Source organism: Rattus norvegicus, chromosome 1, assembly GCF_021556685.1.
Source record: "Rattus norvegicus strain SHRSP/BbbUtx chromosome 1, alternate assembly SHRSP_T2T, whole genome shotgun sequence".
In the NCBI taxonomy this organism is placed as follows: Eukaryota; Metazoa; Chordata; class Mammalia; order Rodentia; family Muridae; genus Rattus; species Rattus norvegicus.
Genome location: NC_141534.1, coordinates 41,987,744 through 42,013,298, shown reverse-complemented (window position 1 = coordinate 42,013,298; position 25,555 = coordinate 41,987,744). Strand labels below are relative to the sequence as shown.

Below are 25,555 nucleotides of genomic sequence, written 5' to 3'. Positions count from 1 at the left end.
AGAGCAAAGAAATGCCTTCCTTCTCTTGGACACGAGGTGGCGACAGCTTTCTTTTATTAACGGTCCAGCTGAGGTGCAAAGAAGAAAAGGAGAGAGAGCAGGGAGAAAAGGAAGAGAAGAGGAGGGTGAGGAAGAGGAGCAGGAGCAGGAGCAGGAGGAGGAAGATGTCATGATAGTGATAAGAAGAGGGGGGTAGACTAGCTGGATGGAGAACAGCCCAAACAACCACCACAATCACAACCACAACCACAAAGGCATGTTCATCAGGCCCTTGGTAGGACACTGGTAGGGATGGGTGACTGACTGGCTCTGGCAAGTCCATCTGGACACATGCATCCAGTCAGTCCCAAATAACTTTGCTGTTATCTGAGGGACAGGGAAGTGTGTTTCATCAGAACAAACAGGAAGGAGGCGCTGTGTGTGGTAAATGGTGTCTCTGTGGAGCTGAGACTGCCTTGTGGTGGTTCATGACTCCTTTGGCGTAAACACCTTCATCACGGACAGTTTCAAAGGACAAATGGTTTAATACTCTGTTGTATAGTTTCAGAGTATTTAACCACCAACTTCAATATGCTAGTACAAGCCAGCTCCAGCACACCCCATTGAACTCCTCATGTTCAGACAATTGCCAGCTACATCCATGGCATCAGACATGCCTCTCTGGTTCTGTGAGTGTCATATTTTATTTACTTTAAAGGTTATTCATTCAAGATTGGCAGACTCCCTATGAGAATCAGTGACAGAATAGGTCTCAATAGTACATTCTCAGTCTCAATGACACCAGAAAGCAGAGAGCAGAAGGAACACTTGATTAGTTAATATTTAAATGAAAAATTATTGCGTAGGTAACTCTTGGAACTAGAGCACATATTCTCATGTGCCTTCTCTATATAACTTTTATAAGTAAATGAAAAAAATCATTTATACTTTTCTAGAGAAGTTAAAGTATGCCTGCTTTTTTGGTCCCTTGCCCCATACATAACTAGAACAGTCCATCAAAAACTACTTACTTGACTGAAAGTTCTAGAAAGTGTGAAAACATTGCTACATGGAAATTGGTCTTCCCTGTACACTGGTTTGCAGAAGACCTGACTCAGAGAGCAAGAGGAGCCAGCAGACCCGAGAAGAAGGAAGCAGGTGTCATCCCAGCATCCCAGCATCTCGTTGGACTGTCTGTCTATACTGTCACCATGATCTGGTCCAGAGTTTTCCGCTTGAGGTCAGGCACTGTGGCACCTCTGCTAGGGTACCCCACAGGAAGGAGCACTAGCAGCTTCTCATGTGAGGGGCGGCCCAGGAGCACCCTCAGACGAGGACCACAGTTGAGGGGAGTGGTAGTGACCGTCACCAGCCCTGCATTCTGAAACAAGAGAGAACAACGAGCACTTTAAAGTCAGGCAAAACCACAGCTCTTCTCCCAGCCTGGGGGCCATTTCAGTTTTCCCTGATGTCAGGCAGCAAAGAAGCTTTGCTTCAGGTCATGTATTGTGAACCTTGCCTGTGTCCCTTAACCTGCTGCCTTCCTTTACACAATCAAATGGAAACATACGGAAGAACTTGCCTTATTTTCCAATGATGCTCGAGCCATGGGAATGGCTGTTTTAGAGAAATGAGGTTGAAGAATGTAACCATTGTTAAAGGATAAGGAAGACAAGCTTTTAGCTTCAGGGGCTACTCTGTACCTTTTATCTGACGTAAAAGCAATAGCGGTCCAGCAGTACTGTCTTCAGTCTAAGTCCACTATAATTTTCCTGACAGATTTTTTTTTACAGAATTCCATTTACCTATCTGACTCTATTTAGTTATTAATAGCTGTAGTAGTAACATTTGAACCCATATAATTATAGGGCTTTGGAGTGAGTTACTACAGGCTCTCCCGAGGACTTATGCATATCATCATGTATCTTCTTTCATAGAAGGCATAGGGAGAACATGCCATCAGTAAGATACTTGCCTTGTAAGCACATGGCTGAATTCAACACCTTCACCCCACCCCGAACTCATATTAAAGCGATACAAATCACGGCATGGTGCCAACACTTGTGGAGGAAGCAGATGCATCTCTGCCCTCTAACCCCTAGCTGTTTCCCTCCTATCCATGCTTCCCCAGTCACCTGGCCACCTTGGAGCCTGAGCCAGGAGGAAGGCCAGGAGCTTTAGGCATGGCCAGGACAGCCCAATGTGTCACTGTGCTGGGGATCAGGCTCCAGGAACCTTTTTCTCTCACACCTCAGTCACAACCTACCTTGGAATTCTGGGAAACCATAAGGCAGCAAAGCTCACCAGGAAAGTTAGACTGCCCCACCCTTTTCAGAGGCCAAGAGCATTGTGGGAAGGAGGCTGGCATACCCTGCTTCTCCTAAACTCTATATCATCTGTAATGCTCTCTGGTCTGACACTGGCAGTCTCTGGCCTTTGGTTCACCTTCATTTATCTGCCTACACAGTAAGGAGGGAAAGCAAAAGTCAGCTTCTTCAGGATGGTTTGAGAAGCAGCAGTAGCTATATGAATGGTGTTAGGTACATCTTATCGCACGCACGCATGCACGAATGCATGCACACACGCACGTAGAATTGACCCCTCAAGCAGGACCATTCTCTCTTGCAATACTGCTTGTTGCATTAATTTGTATGTTGAGCATCATCACTCCCTCCTTCCTCACCTGAACCCTAAGTCTCTGTCAGATAAACTGTTTGTAAGTTAACTAATCCCCACTGTGTCCCAGAGATGGCACAGGGTCTGGGAGGCAGAACTCAACTGTTCTGTCTCACATTTGTGTTGCTCTAGCATCTCAATAGAAGAGTTTGTAAGCACATGGCCATCTTTCTGAGACAGCATAGCAGAGTAAGCCTCTCAGGAAGGGCACTACGAGCCTGGTGACTGTTTAATTACCCCGCCAGCTTGGAAAGGAGCAGTGTACACATGAAGGGAGTGCATCTCTGAGACTTCCAGCTTCTGGCTTTCTTCTCTTGTGACTGCTTAGACCCTCAAGTGACATGTTATTATGGAAGAAAGCAATCACAGCAGTTCTTGTGACTCTGAGCTGTTACAAGTGAATGTCTAGGGAGAATTTCAGCTTGCATAAACATGTTACCCACTAATCCAGGTTTCTTGGGGTTGTTATCACATCAGACTTACCTTTCTGAGGAACTCAGCTCTAGGTAAACAATTCCCCAGTGACTCCCAGTTGGAAACTTGGCTGAAGCTTTCCACTAAAGTTACTCTTGGTCCCCATCTCCCTTGTCTCCCTTGTGTGTGGTGTACCTGCAGTGCAGCCAGCAGAATGCCACAGGCAATGGACACACTGATCTCGTTGTAGTAGTGGACCTTTTTCTTCCCATTTACCGCAAAACCATGGACTTGTTTGAAAATGAGGATCAGAACAGGGGCAGTGTCCAAGTACTCCTTAATCCAGTTGGTTCTTTGGGGACAGAGTAGAAAGAATATTCAGGAAAATATTTACTCTGAATTTGGAAGGGTTTTTCCTCTCTTATTAAAAAACTACCTTAGCTTATCTACCATTTTTAAATACACATTTCCTTGTCTTTTTCTACTTAGGTTGAAAAAGACTAGAACTTTAATTTCTTGCCATGTTTATCTTTTTCTATAAGGTTAATGAAATTAAACATACAGTAATGTGTGCCCATCATGGAAAAGCAGGCAAAATGCTGAAGGAGAAAGACAGATGTAAGAGTCTCTTTTATTCTCCTGTACTGATCTTCTCCGATTATTTATTGCTTCCATCTGTTTACCTGGGTGTACTCCTGAAAGCTTCTAGATTTTGTACAATCTTATCCAGGCCTACAGTGTTTTTAGCCTCTGAGACTTACTACTGGTTAAGCTCTCCCCTTCCCAGTTCTCTCTAACCTGTGACTGGCTGGTTCAACTCAGCTTTTCCAGTGCAACCACTTCTCCATGTTGATTCACCCTAGCTTCTCTCTGTTTGGCCTCAAACTATCTCTGGCAATCTGTTCTAATCTTCTGGCTCCTTCTTATTCTCTGGCTTGCTCTGTTTTCGCTTGTGTTTAGCTTGTTCTCTCTCTACAGCCTGTCTCTATACAACTGTCCCAATAAAACTGCCTCCTCCCCACCCTCTCTTTGCACTGCTCTCTCCTAAGTAACCTCTTTCCTCTCTGTTCTCATGAGAGTTGGGCACGTCCCATTCCGTCAAATCTTACTCTGGTTTGTCACTTTGTCTGTCACTCAATTAGACATCACTTCCAAACATTGAAGCATCTTTCCATAAACTAACTTTACCTTCATTGTTTGGGACCACAGGTGTGTACTAAGGGCACAATTGTATTATGTCAGAGAGATTAAAGGTGTGTGCTAAAGTTGTGCCATACCTACAACTAGAAACAGCTCTTTTTTTAAAGTAAATAACACAATCTCAGAGTTCACAGTGTGATCAAATATCCTACAACAGAAGGATTCTGTAGCCTTAGATCACCAAGTTGGTGTTCTGCAAAATGAAGCCTGCTGAGTACTACTAATGCATCAGATAACAAGTACATCAGACCACTCCAAAAGCAAAGTTGGTTTTGAAAAGGAACATTGAAAAAGACCATTGGAAACCACAAAAATGGCCTCCAATTTGGCAATGAAGATAAAGAAGGAGAGTTGGGGAGGAGCACCCAGGAAGGAAGAATGGGTGAGTGTAGCCAGTTGGGAAAGATGACATGTGACACCTCAGGATGGAGGGCATGCGGGGGCATGGGTGGGCTGGAAGGTGCATGCAGATTTTGCTGGGTCCTGGCCCTAACATGGTAAATGATGAAGGGTTCACCTTTCGCTGAGCAGCAGCATCATGTGATCAGATTCATTTCAAAAATCAAGGGCTGTGTTGGTGAGAATATCATCACCAAGAGTGGCAGTTAAGTACCAACTACAAAGTCATGATAGCAGGAAGGGACCCAGACTCTGGACAATGGTTGTGGCCCAGATAGGAAGGTGGTCAAAGGAGGACCAGGCTGGGGAGAACTTAGGCAAGAGATAAAAGGCTAGATGCAGTTGCTAGAACAAGGAAAGGGCAAGTGAAAGGGACAGTAATGGTGCCAAGGAGAATGAGCGGATGAAGAAATCCTAGTCATGGAACAAGGCAGGCTTCTGAGGAGAGTCAGTGGCCATTCATCTATCTACTGATAACTTGAAATTTTTGGTTTCTAACTATAAGTGTATCTTCCTTGATTCCACTACCCTGTGCCCTACATCTGTGCCGAAACTTCATTCTGTGCTGAAAAGAGAGATACAGGCCCGTAGAATCATCTATTCCAAAGGGCTGCCTTTGTCCCATGGGACATTACATATAATTATCAAGAAATGGTTACTATATTCATTTTACGGTTAGCCTGGTTACATTTTAAAACACACCAGAAATGTATATCCTGCTGATCTCAAGCTTTCAGGGATCTGCCTTCTCACCTCAACCAGCTTGTCCCCACCGATTAGTATATTTTCCACCTCACAGAGAAGGGGGAGGGATATGATTTAGATCAGCTCTGAAGCCAGTGCTGGTTCCATTCTCACTGTGCAAAGCTGGCTCCTGTACATGGTCCTCGTGAGGGGGAATAAGTTATGGAAAGTGGCATTTACTAACACACGCATCTCTCTTTAAGATCACAGAAGATCCCTGTGATCACTTCCTGGACTCACTACATTTCTCAAAGGGAGCAGTTGCCAGTAACACATACTGCCTTCAGGCTATGAGCAGGCCCAGCAGCTGTTTTCCATGATTTGTTGAGGAAGCTTAATGTGGCCGAAAGGCTGTGCCTGTGCCCAAGGCTACATTATGGTATGTAAATTGTATTCATTTTGGACATTTTCATAATTTAAGATTCTGACCATATTGCTAATAGTTAAAACTGACTTTTAAAATGCTTATTTTTAAAAATCTTTATGTGTCTGGGTGTTTTGTATGCACGTGCGTCTGTGTAACATGTGTAACCTGGTGCCCATGGAAGCCAAAAGAGAATGCTGGATCCCCTAGGAGCAGAGTTACAGACCACTGTGAGCTGCAGGGTAGGTGCCAGTACCAAACTAAGGTCTCCTGTAGGAGCAGCAAGTGCTCTCAACCATTTAGTCCTTTCTTAGAACTTATTAAATCATAAACAAGTATAAAGTATGTATAAAGTATGTGTAGAGAGGAAGTAAGCAATGCACATTTTTAAAAAATACTTGAGGAAGATTAAGCATCTGCCTAGATTCCAAGACAAGATGATCATTCAAAAATGCTTTCACACTTACTTTGCCTAAACATTCTTTATCAACTGATCTTTATTGTTTAGTCTCGGTTAATTTAGTTTTACACTAATTCATTAAGACCTCATATTAGAGTGACTATAAAGACTGCAAGGGACAAGGACAACTGAGGGGGGAGTTGGCACTTTCAGATCTGGATACACAGCTACCCAAGCCCAAAACAATTAAGGTTGAATAATTTTATTAAAAATACTGGGTATGGGCTTCAAAGGCAGTTGGAAAAGATGACTGGGTGCAATGTCCATTTGCTATTCAGTGTGCATGCTGTGTGAGTGAGTGTGTGTGTGTGTGTGTGTGTGTGTGTGTGTGTGTTTGTGTGTGTGTGAGTGTGTGTGTGTTTCTATGCACATACAGTTGGTTAAGCAACTCTGTATCTTAATTGTGCTCTCAAGAGGTACTTGATTTGTATTATGGATTTCTAAACAAAAAATTATACGAAAATGAGAAGAAAAGCAAACTAACAATTAAAGTGCTTAGTGGTGGTAGCTATTTTAGTTACATGATGGGTGCACATAAGGACAATGGACACATAGATGAGAGAACAATTAATTCTTGGTGACAGGAAGTGAAGGGGTGATGTTTTCTGAAGGTGCTGTGTCCAGCTGGAGTCCCATGTTTCACTAAATGCAGAGCCCTCCTTGACTTGGACATATCTATTTTTTGTGAATATTCAGTAAATGTAATAGTTTCATTGTTAATACCCCACACTTAACTGAGAACACAGTGTGGTATAATACACACCATATTATATCAGTTCCCATATAGTATAAACATGTTAAGAGAAAATTATCTTCTCACGATAAAGCAGGGCCAAGAGATCCATCACTCCTTACTTTCATTCTTATTCCTAGGTTAGAAGTCCCACCACATCAGCAAGCTTGTGATTCCAACATTCTTTCTGAGGCCCCTGTCACTGTGAGGTGTCAGATGGCAGGAGATAGAGCTGGCCACAGAAGGTCACCCTTGGAGACAGAGGTAGTAAGCCTCTCTGCACTACCTACCTGGAGCTGAGAACTTAGGCTTGCCTCCTTTAGGGCCTTTTGAGAGGTGGGAGCCAATACCCACCCATCTTGCCCTCCACCCCTTCCCCAGGTCACCCTGACTTCCACTCTGCTTTCTTTTGAGGGAAGGAGCCCACAGTACTAGTGTATGTTTGATAGTGCAGACCTACTAAAGCTGCCCTAATTAGAGCTTAACTGCTAACAGGGTTTCAAATGGTCCTATTACTGTAGCAAAACCGGATTCGCTTCACTTAAGATCCTGAAAAGCATGTCACCATCTTAGGTTCCAGACTGGTGGAAAGTGAAGTAATTCTTCAGTCTTAGTTAAGAAGCCATTTCTAGCTGGAGAGATGGCTGAGCAGTTAAGAGCACTTTGTGCTATTCTGTGGAACCCAAGTTCAGTTTCCAACAACCACATCAGGCCCTTATCAAGTGCCTGTAACTCCAGCTCCAGGGGATCTGATACCTCTGGCTTCTATGGATGCCTGCACATATATACCTCCACCTCTCTCTCTCTCTCTCTCTCTCTCTCTCTCTCTCTCTCACGCACGCACGCACACACACACTTTTTAATAAATTCAATTATGATTTATAATAATTTAAATGATTTATAATAAATTGAACAATGATTTATAATATATCAAACAATAATTTATAATAAATTAAATAATACTTTATAATAAAATTAATACTCAAAAGATTATACAACATAATTAAAAGAAACAATTATTTGGGTCAGAACCTTTGCCTGGGGTTAAAATAAAATGAAGAAACAAAACAATAGAGAAACAAGGGGAAACCTGATTCTGTATGCATGTACTGAAATACTGTATGGAGCCATATTAATATGAACACTTAATGGATCATCAAAATAAGATGAAACCCCACAAACCCTGGACCTGCAGTGGCAGTTTCTTACAGTAACAGGCACACCAAGCACCCCTAAGCCCTTCAGCTCTGTACCTCAGTTTCTTCAGATCTGTGACCCATCGCTTTCCCATCCTTTTCATGTAATTGATTTCTTCCTCCTCCTCGATAATCTCTCGGATCTTATGCTTCATGTCTGGGTCCTTTACCACCACAAACGTCCAGGGCTCTGTATGGGCTCCACTTGGAGCTGTTCCTGTTACCCATTAAATTAAAATAAGTGTGAGACTGCAGAGGAATGCAAAACTGTTCATTCTAAGAGGAAATACAATAGCAGGTATTATGCTGATGTATGTCTATAAGCCCATTCAGCAGTTGGGAGGCTGAGGCAGGAGGATTGTAAGTTAGACTTTGTGTCAAAATGCTATAAGGAGGAAGGAGGGCAGACAGAAAGAGGTGAAAGAGGAGCAGGAGGAGCAGGGAAGGAGAGGGGAGAGGGGAAGAAGAAGTGGGAGGGAAAGGGGAGAGGAAAGGGAAGGGGAGGGGGAGGAGAGGGGAGGGGGAGGAGGGGAAATTGAGGGGGAGGGGAAGGAGGGGAAGGGTGAGGAGGTAAAGGGGAGGGGGAGGAATAATTTAACATTTAACTCAAACTCACAGGTGTATATAGGGTGGGGATTATTGACTTGCCATTTAGGCAAAGGGTACAACTATCCAAGGCATTTGTATTCTTGACTGAAACAAAGTATTCTTGGTGTCTTTTGAATTAAAGATGGCTTTCAGTGGGTATGCAACAAGCTCCACACATGAACATAAATGAGGCAGAGTAAGAAAACAGAAAAAAAAAACCTAGAGAGTGTGGCATCCTTGTTCTTAGTTTCCCCTGGGTGGAGATATTAGTTTACATTTAAAATGTATTTATCTTGCTTTAGTGTACTTTACAAATCCACAGAAGGAAACCTTGCTATTGGGCTTGTTCAGCTAATTATTGTACTGGAGTGTCTTGGAGTTTGTGACAAACATATAAATCTGACCTGAATGTGGAAGAAGAAACATGCTTTGAGTAAGAGAGAGTTGTTTCTCCTGCAATGTATACTAACATATTCAGAATTTTTAGCTTTAAACAAAATTCAAAAAATACTGTATTATTTTAAATGATCATCATATCTGTTTTCCAAGAAATAAAGAACCAAAACATAGGAAGTAGAAATGCATGTTTCTGGAAGTCAGTAGCAACGAGAAAGCCTTTGTGGTGGTTTGTACAATGCTTGGTCCAGGAAGTGGCACTATTAGGAGGTGTGAACTTGTTGGAGGAAGCGTGTCACTGTGGGGTGGGGCTTTGAGACCCTCCTCCTAACTGCCTGAGGACAGTCTTCTGTTTGCCTTTGGAACAAGGTGTAGAACTCTCAGCTCCTCCAGTGCCATGCCTGTCTCCACACTGCCATACTCCCATCTTGGTAATAGTGGACTGAACCTCTGAAACTGTAAGCCAGCCTCAACTAAATGTTATTCTCTATAAGAGTTGAGTTGCCATGGTCATGGTGTCTGTTCACAGCAGTAAAACCCAAACTACAATGCCTTCATAGATAAACACACCCCTCTAGCTTTGTATACATATTTGGACTCAGTGCTGTCTCAACACTGTATCTTTCACAGCATCTGACATTCTGAAAGGCTCAGCATGCAGTTACCAACCTGCTGCTTTGATGACATTGTCAATCACTTCCATCGGGACTGGCTCGCTGCTGATAAATCTGATGGAGCGTCTCTTACTGAGGAGCTCATAGAATTCCTGGGATCTCATCCTCATTTCCTGCTCTGGGTATCGGGTGTGGGAGAATAGGATGTGTTCCACACTCTCCTCCGACTCTTGCCATTCCTCAGTATCTGCAAACAAGAGCCAGGAGCATAGCAAACTCAGTTATCTCCCTGGTTATAAGGTCACTTGGGGTCAGAGAAGCAAAGTTTCAGAAAAGTTTATATGGTGATGCAAGGTCAAACCAATCAATCAAATTTATTAAAGCAAAAAAAAAAACTTAAAGAGTAGATCTGTAAAATTTTGACCACTACCATGGTCATTCTTCAGACTCTAGATCTGTTACAAATTAAAACAAAAGATATTACAAAATGAACAAGTGGAAGTTCTATTAAATGGTAGAATAAATTATTTGACACAATCCCCCATTCAGGTCACCAAATAAGGTGCTTTTGACTTTGTCAAAGCATTGGGCTAACAACAAAGTAAGAAATTCCAAAGCTAAAAACAAAGGGAAAATCTGAACCTAGAGAGGTGATCACAGAGGCTCGTGTGTCCTGCTTACATCTGCCTGTTCCTACAGGCCCAGTCCCCATTTTAATGCTTGAGCTATCAAAGGCAACCCTCACACACAATAGGAAGTTGAATCAGCCCAGACCATCAAGTTACATCCTTTGGGAAAGTGTGCATTGTAAAGATGTCATCGTTCAGGGGCTTAGGATATTCTTGGTTCCTCTTCTAACTCAGTGTTTCTTCTTGGAAGCACCCAAGTTGTCTAGCAGAAGAAAATGACAATATGTAAAGAATTTTAGAAACAATTTCCAAGAACTCACCAATGTAATCCTGTATCCAAGAGAATAGAATATCTTGAGTTAAATTAATAAGATCAATGCTTAGCAATAAAATTAGGTGTGCCAGTGCTCCAAGAATTCACAGAAGAGCAAACAACTGTAACACTATGCTTAGAGAAGAAAAAGAGATATAAAACTCTCTAGAGATTATTATACTCTAACTAGAATTATTTAGATTAAATTACTGGTAAGAAAAAATAAAAATCTAGATTAGCAAAGAGCAAAAGACAGACCACAAAGATGAAAGATAAAGAAAAACCAGAGCCAGTTTACTTAGGACCATGGAAAAAAGCAAAGAAAGAAATAAGTTTTAGAGTTACAATGGCTTCCATATGGTGGGGATGAGGGTGTGAAGGAAATGGAGTTTGCAGAGAAAGCAGGACGACAAAGTGTAGCTGAAAAGGTCTTTAGAAGGGAAAGAGGCATACCCTGAGTGCTAGCCTGCTGTATAAATGGTGGGGACCTGGAGATAACATGGAAGATTAAATGTGGCTGTTCTGCATGGATAAGTCAGAACACAGAAGAAAGCAGGAGCTCATGGGCCTGAACTTCAGAGTGCATAGTTCCATGAACTTAGTTCCCTCAAAGTTCTCAAAAATCATTAAGTGGCATCAGTCTCCTGAAAGCATGTAAAGTGCTGTGTGTGTGTGTGTGTGTGTGTGTGAGAGAGAGAGAGAGAGAGAGAGAGAGAGAGAGAGAGAGAGAGAGAGACAGAGACAGAGAGAGAGAGAGACAGAGAGAGAGAGAGAGACAGAGAGAGAGAGAGAGAGAGAGAGACAGAGAACAACCTTGGATGTCCTTCTTCTTTTTTGGAGATAGGTTTTCTTTACTGGCATGGACACTATGTAGACTAGGGTGGCTTCAGTGAGCTTCAGGAATTCATTTGTCCCTGCTTTGCCAGCTCATACCACAATACCTAAGATTCAGACTGCTTTTAAACCTTTGCTGTTGTTTTGTGTTTATTGGTTGGATGTTGTTTGATTGTTTGGTAGTGGGTTCTGTTGTTTCATTGGTTTGTTTTCCAATAGGGCAAGCTTGGCTGACACGTGAGTTACACATATGCTACATATACATCAGCTATAAGAAGCAAAGTGTGGAAAAGCAAGTCAACTCCCTGACAATGGCTATCTTAGAGACAGTGAATGGATGAACAATTTTCTCCTGCAGGCATGTGATCCCTGTAGCTGTGGTTTTTACCATGGATGGTGGTGATGATATTCTGGGCTGAGGAAAGAGGGATCATTTTGTATGTGTGTTGACTGGGGAAATTTTTTCCAATGTCTTAATTACATAGGTGCAAAACATGAAATATCATGAATGTATAAAACAAGTTACATTTATTAACACTCCCATATCCTTCCTGGATATTAAAATGGGCAATTTGCTCAATAATATCTTATTGAGAATTTATGAATAAAATGAGCATGAGTTCTATATCTTTACCGTTTATATATGTAAACAAACCAGCAAGTGTGTTTAAGGATAGAATAGTAAACTGTAATCATCCCGATGAAGTAGATTGGGCTTTTTATGAAGTTATAGAGATTTGGAGGAATGATCCAGATAAGGAAAACAGGGGAGGGAGTGGGGGGTCTGAGACTGTGAAGGAACATGGGCAGTCAGGGTCTGAAGCAGATAAATGGCAGGATGGCTCAATTAGTAAAAATGATTGCCACCAAGACTGACAAGCTGAGTTCAGTCCCAGGAACTCATATGGTGGGAGGAGAGTGCCGAGTCCTCAATTTCTCCTCTGACTTACATACATGCATGACATGGCATATACATGCAAACACATACACACAAAATCACAAAATTAGTAGAAAGAAAGTGAAGGTTGCTTGGTATCTAATAATGTTTTCAATGAATAAAACTACTGAATCTTATAATACATGTTTTTAATAGTCTGTTGGGAAAAAACGACAGTGGAAAAGATGTGTTTCAGGCCAGTCTTAGCAGCTGAAAGGAACCATAGCTGGGTCTTACTGGACAAGGGATGAGAGGCCTTTCACAGAATGTGGAGTAGTCCAAAAGCCAGGGTGAATGAGCCCATAGAATGTGCTTCTATGTGGATTAAGGTTTATTGCCAAAGAAAACTATCCATGGGAAATAAGCAGAGGACTCTAACATGCTTGTGGAGGGATGTCTTAGACAGAGACAAGAATGCTAAAGAAAGGCCACACATGAACTGTGCCCTATCTTATACCAGGATGATGTTGACTTGACCCATCAGGGAAGCAGAAAGAGCAACAGATTCCCAAAGCATCATGGTGACAAAACCCAGGAGACTTGCTTCCTGGCAGAGAAGGAAAAGGGTCCTCTCTGTTTCTGGTTTTGGCACCTGGGTAGTGAGTGGACCATTTCCTGAGATAAGGAAGACTGCAGAGACAGCAGTGGGGGGCTAGCAAGGACCTCTAAAAACAAGCAGCGCCACTTCTCCCTGCTCTTGAACTCCTGACTGCTCCCAGGAATGTGGCTTTGGAAGAGAGAAAATCTATCTCTGAACTTCTCTTTCCTTCCTCCTTTGTTCTAGACTTTTCTGTAGGAGAGGCTACCCAGAAAACAGCCCTATGCTTGGACCCTGGAAACAGACTGCCAGAGTCCTACCTGCCTAGGTGTGCAGTACCCTACCACGGCCTGGGTCTTCTGCAATGGAGGTAATGATAATGCCTACCTCATTGTATTACCATGAAGATGAAGGGGCCTACTCTGTATATGACATGGCACCAGCTGGGTCCACTGCATGCTATGTGAGTGTGTTGTGGTCCCAAGGCTCTTCAACCATGTCATCTTCTTTTTGTAGTACATCTCTCTACTGTGTCCCTCTTATCTTTAGGTCTTTCCTAAGTTCTACCCTCAGTCTTCTGTCTCACAGTACCCACTTGGTGACGTCATTAGTTCTCTAACTTCTGAGTGCCACCTCAAGCTGATGCCAGAGTCTCTCATCTAACATTGTGAATACCTTAAATGCAGCACATCCTCATAGTGTTTTCTAAACTGGATCTTCCCACCCTTGTTCATTGGTGACAGTGACTCAACCACTCCTTCCATCTTCCCTGATATCTAAAGCTCAGCGCTCTTCTTCACTGTGACTCAAGTATCCACTACCCTCCCACCAACGCATCGTTCCACATCAAATCTTAGAACAGACATCATCAATGTTAAGGAAAGTGCTTCTCTGTGGTAAAGGAAGCACTTCCCAAGTGGGACCAGACAGTGCCGTATTTACATAGTCTGGGAAGTTTTGAGCTTTTCAGTCACAAGAACACAACCATATGAGCATCCTGCGTTTTATTTTCAGTGGAGCAATCGGCAAACAGCATGAGACTCAATATTCAATTGGAAGGCAGTCTCCATGTTATTTAGGCTGCCTTGTAGGCTGTGGTAAGCTTCTGCACATGCGTAAGGATGGCTGACTAAGCTGTGGCATTTGGCAGGCTAAGTGGGTCAATTCACCATATTCTTAACTTGCCACTGGCTTCTCAGGACATAACACCACGGCACACCATATTTGTGCAGCTGGCATTCTGAGTAGGGTGTTCTTCGGTATATGACAAAAAGAGATAGTTCTCCAGAGAAAGTCTCTGGCTTGACTCTGGTGCAGACACTCAGCAATACTGCTACCTCAAATCGTCAAAGGATGACAGGACCCTGTCCTGAGATTAGGGCAACCCTACACACACACACACACACACACACACACACACATACACACACACATGTATACATGCACCTACACATATCTACACAAATATATATGTACATGCATATACCACACACAAATATGCCCCCACAAACATACACATGTATTATACATGTGCACACATATGTATGCATGTATGCATGCACATGCACACACCATACTCATGTGCCCACACAAACAGACACACACACACACACACACACACACACACACACACACACACACACACACACACACACATCTGACAGGCTTTGGGGAGTAAAGGTTCACTGAAAATTAAACAGCGTTTTCCAAATAGAATCTATTTCTCACACCCAGCTCAGGCAACATGTCTCTCATATAATATTAAAGACTCTAGGAGAACCCCCTTCTCTGCCTTCTTTATCACCATATCTTTCTAATGCAGTGGTTCTCAACCTGTGGGTCGTGACCCCTTCAGGAGTCTCATATCAGATATCGTGCATATCAGATATTTACATCAAAATTCATAATGGCAAAAAACTACAGTTGTAAAGTAGCAGCGAAAGTAATTTTATGGTCGCAAGCCACTCAAATGTGAGGAACTTTATTAAAGAGTTGCGTCACTGGGAAGTTTGAGAAGCACTAGTCTAACGTCAGCCACAGCCCGCCCTCTCTTCCCCACTTCTTCGTCTGCACATCTTCCATCTTCCAGGAATTGCTCCCAAGAATTAGACCATGGGTGTAGGCTTTCTGCTCCTCCCCAACACAGTCTGCCCCTGCTGCTCATGCCTCTTCATCCTGCAGGTCAGCTTTGCTCTTTCCCAATGTCCCAGTCTGAACACTGTATACAAATTCCACAGGATTTCTGTTTCCTTATTTTACCTCATTCCGGACCTTTATCATGCTGAGCATAGAGGCTACTCCTGACTCTAATGCACAGGGCCTAGCATAAGAAAAAGTAACCAATCCCTAGATGGGTCACTTTCTCAGTTTCAGCATTCCTAAACAAAATCTGGCCATGCCTGCTGTCACTCTGTACGGAGACCCCGCCCCCGCCACTCCTCCGCCCCCATCCCCACCCCACCCCCACCCCTGAGAGAGATGGTGTTGCCCAGCAGAGGATCTGAGCAGGGAGAGAGATCTAAGCGTCCATGGTTTCAGAATGAGTAGGGCCTGGTACGAGCAAGTGACCCGAGATGACCATCTTTGTCATACACTGTTCTTACAACAGGAACGATGGTTTGCCAGCAAGGTTTGCTCTAGGTATTCCTGGCCTCAGTTCGTGCTGCCACCACAAACACAGAGAAAAGCCCTGGGCTCTGCAGGGGGTTGAACCTTACCTTCTTCCACTTGAAGGTGTTCCGTGTTGTCTTTCAAGTCTTCATCCACCCAGGGCTGAGCTCGAGCCTCCTCCTTCTTTTCCTCCAGACTCCTGTCAGCATTTTTAAAGACCCATATGACCAAGATACAGACAACTGCTACCAAGACTGGAGTGAGGAGAAACATGGTCTGAAGTCTGACCCAGAAAGTGAGAACATTCCCACATTGGCATTTATACAAACAGATTGAAGCAGGGGATGCTGGGAGTAGGTGTAGAAAGGGGGAGGTGTGCCCAGGAAGGAGCAAGGTACAAACTCTCAAACTCTGTGAGGACTTTACAAAGGAGCAAAGCTCACAGTCCAGTGCATGTGGGTTTGGTCCTGTTCCGATGCATACATTTGTAAAATTGTGCACTTGATCAGTATACTTTTCAGACATTAAGGACCATGGGATATGTTAAGCACTGTAATGTGATAACTTGCTGGCGATTATTTTTAAAAAAAGGCATTTGACTACTTAACTATTCTCACAGAGCATCTTCAACCTGCCTAAAGCTAGGAATTGCCCCGAGAGCTCATTTTTTAAAAGGGCAGATTTATAAAAGTAGATTCTGATGTCCTAAAAGAAAATGTCCAGAAAGAGGCTGTCAAAGAGCCATTTTCAACAGCATGTGTATGGCACACTGCCCTGGGGTTGTAAAAAAAAATTTTTTTTTTAAAACAGCCATGCAACAGACAAGAAAGGCTTATGTTTTACATTAGAGAAGATTTTTTCCTCCATCTTTATTAAATTGGGTATTTCTCAGTTACATTTCAGTTGTTATTCCCTTTCCCGATTTCCAGGCCAACATCCCCCTAACCCTTCCCCCTCCCATTCTATCTGGGTGTTCCCCTCCCCACCCTCCCCCCATTACCGCCCTCCCCCCAACAATCACATTCACTGGGGGTTCAGTCTTGGCAGGACCAAGGGCTTCCCCTTCCACTGGTGCCCCTACTAGGATATTCAATGCTACCTATGAGGTCAGAGTTCAGGGTCAGTCCATGTATAGTCTTTAGGTAGTGGCTTAGTCCCTAGAAGCTCTGGTTGTTTGGCATTGTTGTTCATATGGGGTCTCGAGCCCCTTCAAGCTCTTTCAGCCCTTTCTCTGAATCCTTCAACGAGGGTCCTGTTCTCAGTTCAGTGGTTTGCTGCTGGCCTTCGCCTATGAATTTGCCATATTCTGACTGTGTCTCTCAGGAGAATCTACATCCAGTTCCTCTCAGCCTGCACTTCTTTGCTTCATCCATATTATCTAGTGTGGTGGCTGTATATGTATAGGCCACATGTGGGGCAGGCTCTGAATGGGTGTTCCTTCAGCCTCTCTTTTAAACTTTGCCTCAATATCCACTCCCAAGGGTATTCTTGTTCCCCTTTTAAAGAAAAAAATGAAGCTTTCGCACTTGGTCATCCATCTTGAGTTTTATGTGTTCTGTGCATTTAGGGTAATTTGAGCATTTGGGCTAATATCCACTTATCAATGAGTGCATACCATGTGTGTTTTTCTGAGATTGGGTTACCTCACTCAGGATGATATTTTCCAGTTCCATCCATTTGCCTATGAATTTCATAAAGTCATTGTTTTTGATAGCTAAGTAGCTTTCCACTCTGTAGATGTACCACATTTTCTGTATCCATTCCTCTGTTGAAGAGCATCTTCGTTCTTTCCAGCTTCTGGCTATTATAAATAAGGCTGCTATGAACATAGTGGAGCATGTGTCTTTGTTATATGTTGGGACATCTTTTGGGTATATGCCCAAGATAGGTATAGCTGGATCCTCAGGCAGTTCAATGTCCAATTTTCTGAGGAAACTCCAGTACTGATTTCCAGAATGGTTGTACCAAGTCTGCAATCCCATCAACCATGGAGGAGTGTTCTTCTTTCTCCCCATCCTCACCAGCATTTGCTGTCACCTGAGTTTTTGATCTTAGCCATTCTGACTGGTGTGAGGTGGAATCTCAGGGTTGTTTTGATTTGCATTTCCCTTATGACTAAAGATGTTGAATATTTCCTTAGGTGCTTCTCAGCCATTCGGCATTCCTCAGCTGTTAATTCTTTGTTTAGCTCTAAACACCGTTATTAATAGGGTTATTTGTCTCCCTGCAGTCTAACTTCCTGAGTTCTTTGTATATTTTGGATATGAGCCCTGTATCAGTTGTAGGATTGGTAAAGATCTTTTCCCAATCTGTTGGTTGCCATTTTGTCCTAACCACAGTGTCCTTTGCCTTACAGAAGCCTTTGCAGTTTTATGAGATCCCATTTGTCAATTCTTGATCTTAGAGCATAAGCCATTGGTGTTTTGTTCAGGAAATTTTCTCCAGTGCCCATGTATTCGAGATTCTTCCCCACTTTTTCTTCTGTTAGTTTGAGTGTATCAGGTTTGATGTGGAGGTCCTTGATCCACTTGGACTTAAGCTTTGTACAGGGTGAAAAGCATGGATCGATCTGCATTCTTCAACATGTTGACCTCCAGTTGAACCAGCACCATTTGCTGAAAATGCTATCTTTTTTCCATTGGATGCTTTTGGCTCCTTTGTCAAAAATCAAGTGACCATACCTGTGTCGGTTCATTTCTGGGTCTTCAATTCTATTCTATCAGTCTGTCTGTCTGTCTCTGTACCAATACCATGCAGTTTTTATCACTATTGCTCTGTAATATTACTTGAGTTCAGGGATAGTGATTCCCCTGAAGGCCTTTTATTGTTGAGGATAGTTTTAGCTATTCTGGGTGTTTTGTTATTCCAGACGAATTTGCAAATTGTTCTGTCTAACTCTATGAAGAATTGGGTTGGAAATCTGATGGCGATTGCATTGAATCTGTAGATCGCTTTTGGTAAAATGGCCATTTTTACTATAATTAACCTGCCAATCCATGAGCATGGGAGATCTTTCCATCTTCTGAGATCTTCTTCAATTTCTTTCTTCAGACCTTTAAGTTCCTATCACACAGATCTTTCACAGGCTTGGTTAAAGTCATGCCAAGGTATTTTATATTATTTGGGGTTATTATGAAGGGCATCATATCCCTAATTTCTTTCTCGGCTTGTTTCTCTTTTATATAGAGGAAGGCTACAGATTTATTTGAGTTAATTTTATACCCAGCCACTTTGCTGAAGATGTTTATCAGGTTTAGTAGTTCTCTGGTGGAACTTCTGGGATCACTTAAATATACTATCACATCATCTGGCAAGTAGTGATATTTTAACTTCTTCTTTTCCAATCTGTATCCCTTTGATCTCCTTTTGTTGTCTGATTTCTCTGGCTAGAACTTCAAGAACTATATTTAATAAGTAGGGAGAGAGTGGGCAGCCTTGTCTAGTCCCTGATTTTAGTGGGATTGCTTCAAGTTTCTCTCCATTTAGTTTAATGTTAGCTACTGGTTTGCTCTATGTGGCTTTTACTGTGTTTAGGTATGGGCCTTGAATTCCTGATCTTTCCAGGACTTTTATCATGAAGGGGTGTTGAATTTTGTCAAATGCTTTTTCAGCATCTACTGAAATAAGAATGTGGTTTTTATCTTTGAGATTTTTTATATAGTGGATTATCCTGATGGTTTTCCATATGTTAAACCATCCCTGCATCCCTGGAATGAAGCTTACTTGATCATGATGGATGATTGTTTTGATGTGCTCTTGGATTCAGTTTGCCAGAATTTTGAGTATTTTTGCGTCAATATTCATAAGGGAAATTGGTCTGGAGTTCTCTTTCTTTGTTGGGTCTTTGTGTGGTTTAGGTATAAGAGTAATTGTGGCTTCATAGAAGGAATTCGATAGTGCTCTATCTCTTTCAGTTTTGTGGAATAGTTTGGATAGTATTGGTATGAGGTCTTCTATGAAGGTCTGATAGAATTCTGCACTGAACCCATCTGGATCTGGGCTCTTTTTGGTTGGGAGACTTTTAATGGCTGCTTCCATTTCTTTAGGAGTTATGGGGTTGTTTAAATGGTTTATTTGTACCTGATTTAACTTCGGTACCTGGTATCTGTCTAGGAAATTGTCCGTTTCCTCCAGATTGTCAAGTTTTGTTGAATATAGGCTTTTGTAGTAGCATCTGATGATTTTTTTGAATTTCCTCTGCCTCTGTTGTTATGTCTCCCTATTCATTTCTGATTTTGTTAATTTGGACACACTGTCTGTGTCCTCTTGTTAGTCTGGCTAAGGGTTTATCTATCTTGTTGATTTTCTCAAAGAACCAGCTTTTGGTTCTGTTGATTCTTTGTATAGTCCTTTTTCTTTCTAATTGGTTGATTTCAGCTCTGAGTTTAATTATTTCCTGCCTTCTACTCCACCTGAGTGTGTTTGCTTCTTCTTTTTCTAGAGCTGTCAAGCTGCTGATATATGCTCTCTCCTGTTTCCTTCTCAGGCACTCAGAGCTATTAGTTTTCCTCTTAGCACAGCTTTCATTGTGTCCCAAAAGTTTGGGTATCTTGAACCTTCATTTTCATTAAATTCTGAGAAGTCTTTAATTTCTTTCTTTATTTCTTCCTTAACCAGGTTATCATTGAGTAGAGCATTGTTCAATTTCCACGTATATGTGGGCATTCTTTCCTTATTGTTATTGAAGACCAACTTTAGCCTGTGGTGGTTTGATAGGACACATGGGATTATTTCTAGCTTTCTGTATCAGTTGAGGACTGTTTTATGACTGATTATATGGTCAATTTTGGAGAAAGTATCATGAGGTGGTGAGAAGAAGGTATATCCTTTTGTTTTAGGATAGAATGTTCTATAAATATCTGTTAAATCCATTTGGTTCATGACTTCTATTAGTCTGTCTATGTCTCTGTTTAATTACTGTTTCCATGATCTGTCCAGTGATGAGAATGGGGTGTTGAAATCTCCTACTATTATTGTGTGAGATGCAATGTGTGCTTTGAGCTTTAGTAAGGTTTCTTTTACATATGTAGGTGCCCATGTATTTGGAGCATAGATATTTAGGATTGAGAGTTCATCTTGGTGGATTTTTCCTTTGATGAATATGAAGTGTCCTTCCTTATCTTTGTTGATGAGTTTTGGTTGAAATTGATTTTATTTGATATTAGAATGGCTACTCCAGCTTGCTTCTTCAGACCATTTGCTTAGAAAGTTGTTTTCCAGCCTTTCACTCTGAGGTCGTTTCTGTCTGTGTCTGTGAGGTGTGTTTCCTATAGATAGCAAAATGTTGGGTCCTCATTGCTTATCCAGTTTGTTAATCTATGTCTTTTTATTCGGGAATTGAGTCCATTGATGTTGAGAGATATTAAGGAATAGTGATTGTTGCTTCCTGTTATATTCGTGTTTGGATGTGAGATTGTTTGTTTGCTTGTCTTCTCTTTGTTTTGTTAAAAAAATGATTACTTTCTTGCTTTTTCTAGGGCGTAGCTTGCCTCCTTGTGTTGGGTTTTACCATTTATTATTCTTTGTAGGGCTGGATTTGTAGAAAGATATTGTGTAAATTTGTTTTTGTCACAGAATATCTTGGTTTCTCCATCTATGTTAATTGAGAGTTTTCTGGATACAGTAACCTGGGCTGGCATTTGTGTTCTCTTAGGGTCTGTATTATATCTGTCCAGGATCTTCTGGCTTTCATAGTGAGAAGTCTGGTGTGATTCTGATAGGTCTGCCTTTATATGTTACTTGACTTTTTCCCTTATTGCTTTTAATATTCTTTGTTTTGTGCATTTGCTGTTTTCACTATTATGTGACAGGAGGAATTTCTTCTCTGGTCCAATCTATTTGAGTTCTGTAGGCTTCTTGTATGTTTATGGGCATCTCTTTCCTTAGGTTAGGGAAGTTTTCTTCTATTTATTTTGTTGAAGATATTTACTGGTCCTTTGAGCTGGGAGTCTTCACTCTCTTCTATACCTATTATCCTTAGGTTTGATCTTCTCATTGTGTCCTGGATTTCCTATATGTTTTGGGCCAGTAGCTTTTTCCATTTTCCATTATCTTTGACAGTTGTGTCGATGATTTCCATTGAATCTTCTGATCCTGAGATTCTCTTTTCTATCTCTTGCATTCTGTTGGTGATGCTTGTATCTATGGCTCCTTGTCTTTTCCTTTGGTTTTTCTATATCCAGGGTTGTCTCCCTTTGTACTTTCTTTATTGCTTCTGTTTCCATTTTTAATTCCTTAACCTGTTTGATTGTGTTTTCCTGGAATTCTTTCAGGGATTTTTGTGTTTCCTCTCTATAGGCTTCTGCTTGTTTATTTGTGTTTCCCTGCATTTCTCTAAGGGAGTGCTTTATGTCTTTCTTGAAGTCCTCCATCATCATGATCAAATGTGATTTTAAATCTAGATCTTGCTTTTCTGGTGTGTTTGGACATTCAGTGTTTGCTTTGGCGGGAGAATTGGTCTCCGATGATGCCATGTAGTCTTGGTTTCTGTTTCTTGTGTTCCTGCGCTTGCCTCTTGCCATCACGTTGTCTCTGGTGTTAACTTGTTCTGCTATTTCTGACAGTGGTTAGACTGTCCTAAAGGCTTGTGTGTCAGGAGTGCTGTAGACCTGTTTTCCTGTTCTCTTTCAGCCAGTTATGGGAACAGAGTGTTCTGCTTTCAGGCATGTAGTCGTTCCTGTCTACTGGTCATCAGGTGTTCCTGTGGGCGTGTGTCCTGAGTCCACCAGGCAGGTCACTTGGAGCAGGAAAGTTGGTCTTACTTCTGGTCTTGAGCCTGGGGTTGCTTCTCAGAGCTGGGTTTCAGCTCTCCTTGAGGGCAGCAACCAGAAGGGCCTCCCCAGCCTTTGCTTGGGACCCTGTGCTCAAGGGGCCCAGATGGAGCTAGGCGTTTTCCTCTAGAGTCAGAAATGTGGGTAGAGAGTAGTCTCCTCTGGCTTCCCAGGCCTGTCTGCCCCTCTGAAGGCCTAGCTCTCCCTCCCTCGGGATTTGCGTGCAGGAACCTGTTTGACTGGGTCCCTTCATATCCAGTGTCTGGACCGCAGCATTTAATGCCCTTATCTTCCTGTTTCCAGAGGCCCTATACAGTTTCCTCTTGGGCCAGGGATGTGGGCAAGGGTGGGCAGTGCTGGTGGTCTCTCCTGCCCTGAGTGTCAGGAGTGCCCACCTGTCTGGGCGCCGAGCTCTCTCTCCCACGGGGTTTTGGAGCAGGGAGCTGTGGGCAATCCAGAGGTTTTAAAGCAGACACAAGGAGGTATGTGGACTGTGGGTGAAAAGAATGTACCATTTGCATAAAGGACTTGAGCAACATTAACTCTTAGTAGCCAAGAGGGTATCTCCTGGAACATCCCTCACCCCCAGGACACTGAAGGATAGTTATTCTAGGTGCAGCAGCAAGGGGAGATTGATAAACAGTGGCTCTGAAAGGCCACTCTAAGGACAAGACTGTGAAGCTGGGAACTAAATGAGAGAAGCATCAGAGAAAGCAACAACCAATGCTAGTGGCCTTTGCAAAGCAGGCAGTAGGTCAGGTACTAGAGCAAAGCCATCCACGGTGAATGTAAGCACAAGTCCCATTGGAGCTGGGGCCTCCCCTGAAGGAACTTGCAGGCTCTGTAAAGGAGATGGGTTTTATTCCAACTGGTCTGGAGGAATTTAAGTCCTACAATACTTCGTCAAATTTAGCTTTTAAAGAAATTGTTCATGATAATGCATGGTCTTGCAGGCTTTTAGTACTGGTACTTGAGAGGCTGATATAGGTGGATCCCTGTGGGTTCCAGGCCAGCCTTTTCTACATAATAAGACCCTGTTTTAGGGAGAGGGGAAGGGAGATGGGTCGAAGGAGGACAAGGGAGAGGAAGAGGAGACACACACAGATTTATGTGTGAACATACACATACATTCTCTCTCTCTGTGTCTGTGTCTGTGTGTGTGTGTGTGTGTGTGTGTGTGAGAGAGAGAGAGAGAGAGAGAGAGAGAGAGAGAGAGAGAGAGGAATTACTCCTGTTGCTAGTGGGAAATTAATAGAGGGAAGTAAGAGTTAAAGCTCATGCCAGGATGGTGGTGCAGTAAAGTACCTGCTATGGAAGCTCAAGGGCCTAAGTTTGGATTCCCAGGACCCATGTAAAAAAGCTTGGCACAATAGCACTTATATGTAACTCTAGAACCATCAAGAGATGGCAAATCCTTAGTGGCAAGAGGCTGTGTAAGACATCAGATATCAACCTCAGGCTTCCATACACACAAGCACATTCAGAGTTATGTGAGCACACACATTCTGTCATACATATACACACATATGCTTAGACACACAGGTTTATGAGTATATACACATACATTCTCTCATATACACACACTCTCATACAAACACACACACACTCATACACACATACACACCTTTATGTATAAATATGCATAATGCTTTCATACACACACCCTCATATATACTCTCATACACACTCTCAGACACAACACATACACACTTACGTGTATATACACACACACTCTCATACACATACACTCTCATACACGAACATACATTTCTCATACATACATGCTCTCATACACATACACACAGTCTCACACACACTCTCTTTCATACACACATGTACACATGTGTATATATACATATATTCTCATATATACACTCTCTTGTACACACACACACACACAGATTTATGTGTGCACACAGAGAAAGTTAAAGCAGATTTCTGTGTTAATTTGGCCACTGGCTCTGGTATAAATGGTAGTTGTAAAACCAATCAAAGGTTGTGAACCATTTTTAATGAAGTCCAATCCCCCAAGCTAGAATGTGACATCCTAGAACAATAAAAAATGCTTCATGGGACTGGAGAGATGACTCAGTGGTTAAGAGCACTGACTGCTCTTCCTGAGGTCCTGAGTTCAAATCCCAGCAACCACATGGTGGGTCACAACCATCTGTAATGAGATCTGATGCCCTCTTCTGGTGTGTCTGAAGACAGCTACAGTGTACTCATATACAATAAATAAAATCTTTAAAAAAATGCTTCATGGCACTTAGGAGAGTCAAAATATTTTCACTTGTACATATAAGATCAAAATGGAAAGCTACTTTCTCCCTGAGGTTTTACAAAGATATAAAAGCCACTAGTCTTTTAGATAAGAGTAACATTTGTAGACTGAGTTAGCCCTGGCTGGAAAAAAACAAAACAAAACAAAACAAAACAAAACAAAACAAAACAAAACACGAAGAGTTAGAGACCAGAAAGACAAACTGTGGAATCCTAGAGTTGTCAACAAGACCAAGGACACACTAAAATCATCCAGGGACAGAATGGGCTAGTCACAGGAAAGTGAGCTTAAAATTGTAGTTGGACTTGGTAGCTAGGAGAGTCAAAATGGGAGACTTAGAGTCAGTACCTATATGGTTTGGGCTTTGAAAGAGCATCAGACAATATAGCTGTCTCCTGGGAGGCTCTGGCAGAGCATGACAAATACAGAAGTGGATGCTCACAGCCAACCATTGAACTGAGAACAGAGCCCCCAATGGAGGAGTTAGGGAAAGGATTGAAGGAGCTGAAGGGGTTTGCAATCCCATAAAAGGATGGCCTTGTTGGGCACCAATGGGAGGAGAAGCCCTTGGTCCTGCCAAGGCTCCATTCCCCTGTGTAGGGGAATGTCGGTGCAGTGAGGTGGAAGGGGTGGAGGAACACCCTCATAGAAGCAGGAGGAGGGAGGGATAGGGATAGGGGATTTACAGACAGGAAACTGAGGAAAGGGGATAACATTTGAAATGTAAATAAATAAAAAATATCAAAAAAAAAAAAAAGTCAACCGAAACTTAGATTGTACCTCAAGGTGGCAGGAGAGGGCTGTGCTTGACCCGGACAAGCAGGCTGGCAGTCACAATGACTCCTGTGGGTGGCAAGGTCTATGGTTCTCTAGGAAATTA

At 42.4% G+C, this 25,555-nt stretch overlaps 1 protein-coding gene across 2 annotated transcripts; it reads right to left on the bottom strand.

The window, feature by feature from the left end:
• Nucleotides 1–664: 664 nt before the first annotated feature.
• Iyd (iodotyrosine deiodinase) lies at nt 665–15,956 on the bottom strand. Of its 2 annotated transcripts, NM_001025000.1 has the most exon segments (5): nt 665–1,360; nt 3,265–3,421; nt 8,223–8,382; nt 9,819–10,010; nt 15,732–15,906. In NM_001025000.1, coding segments are annotated over 5 exon segments (858 nt in total). In that variant the 5' UTR covers nt 15,898–15,906; the 3' UTR covers nt 665–1,177.
• Between the last annotated feature and the right edge of the window lie 9,599 nt (nt 15,957–25,555).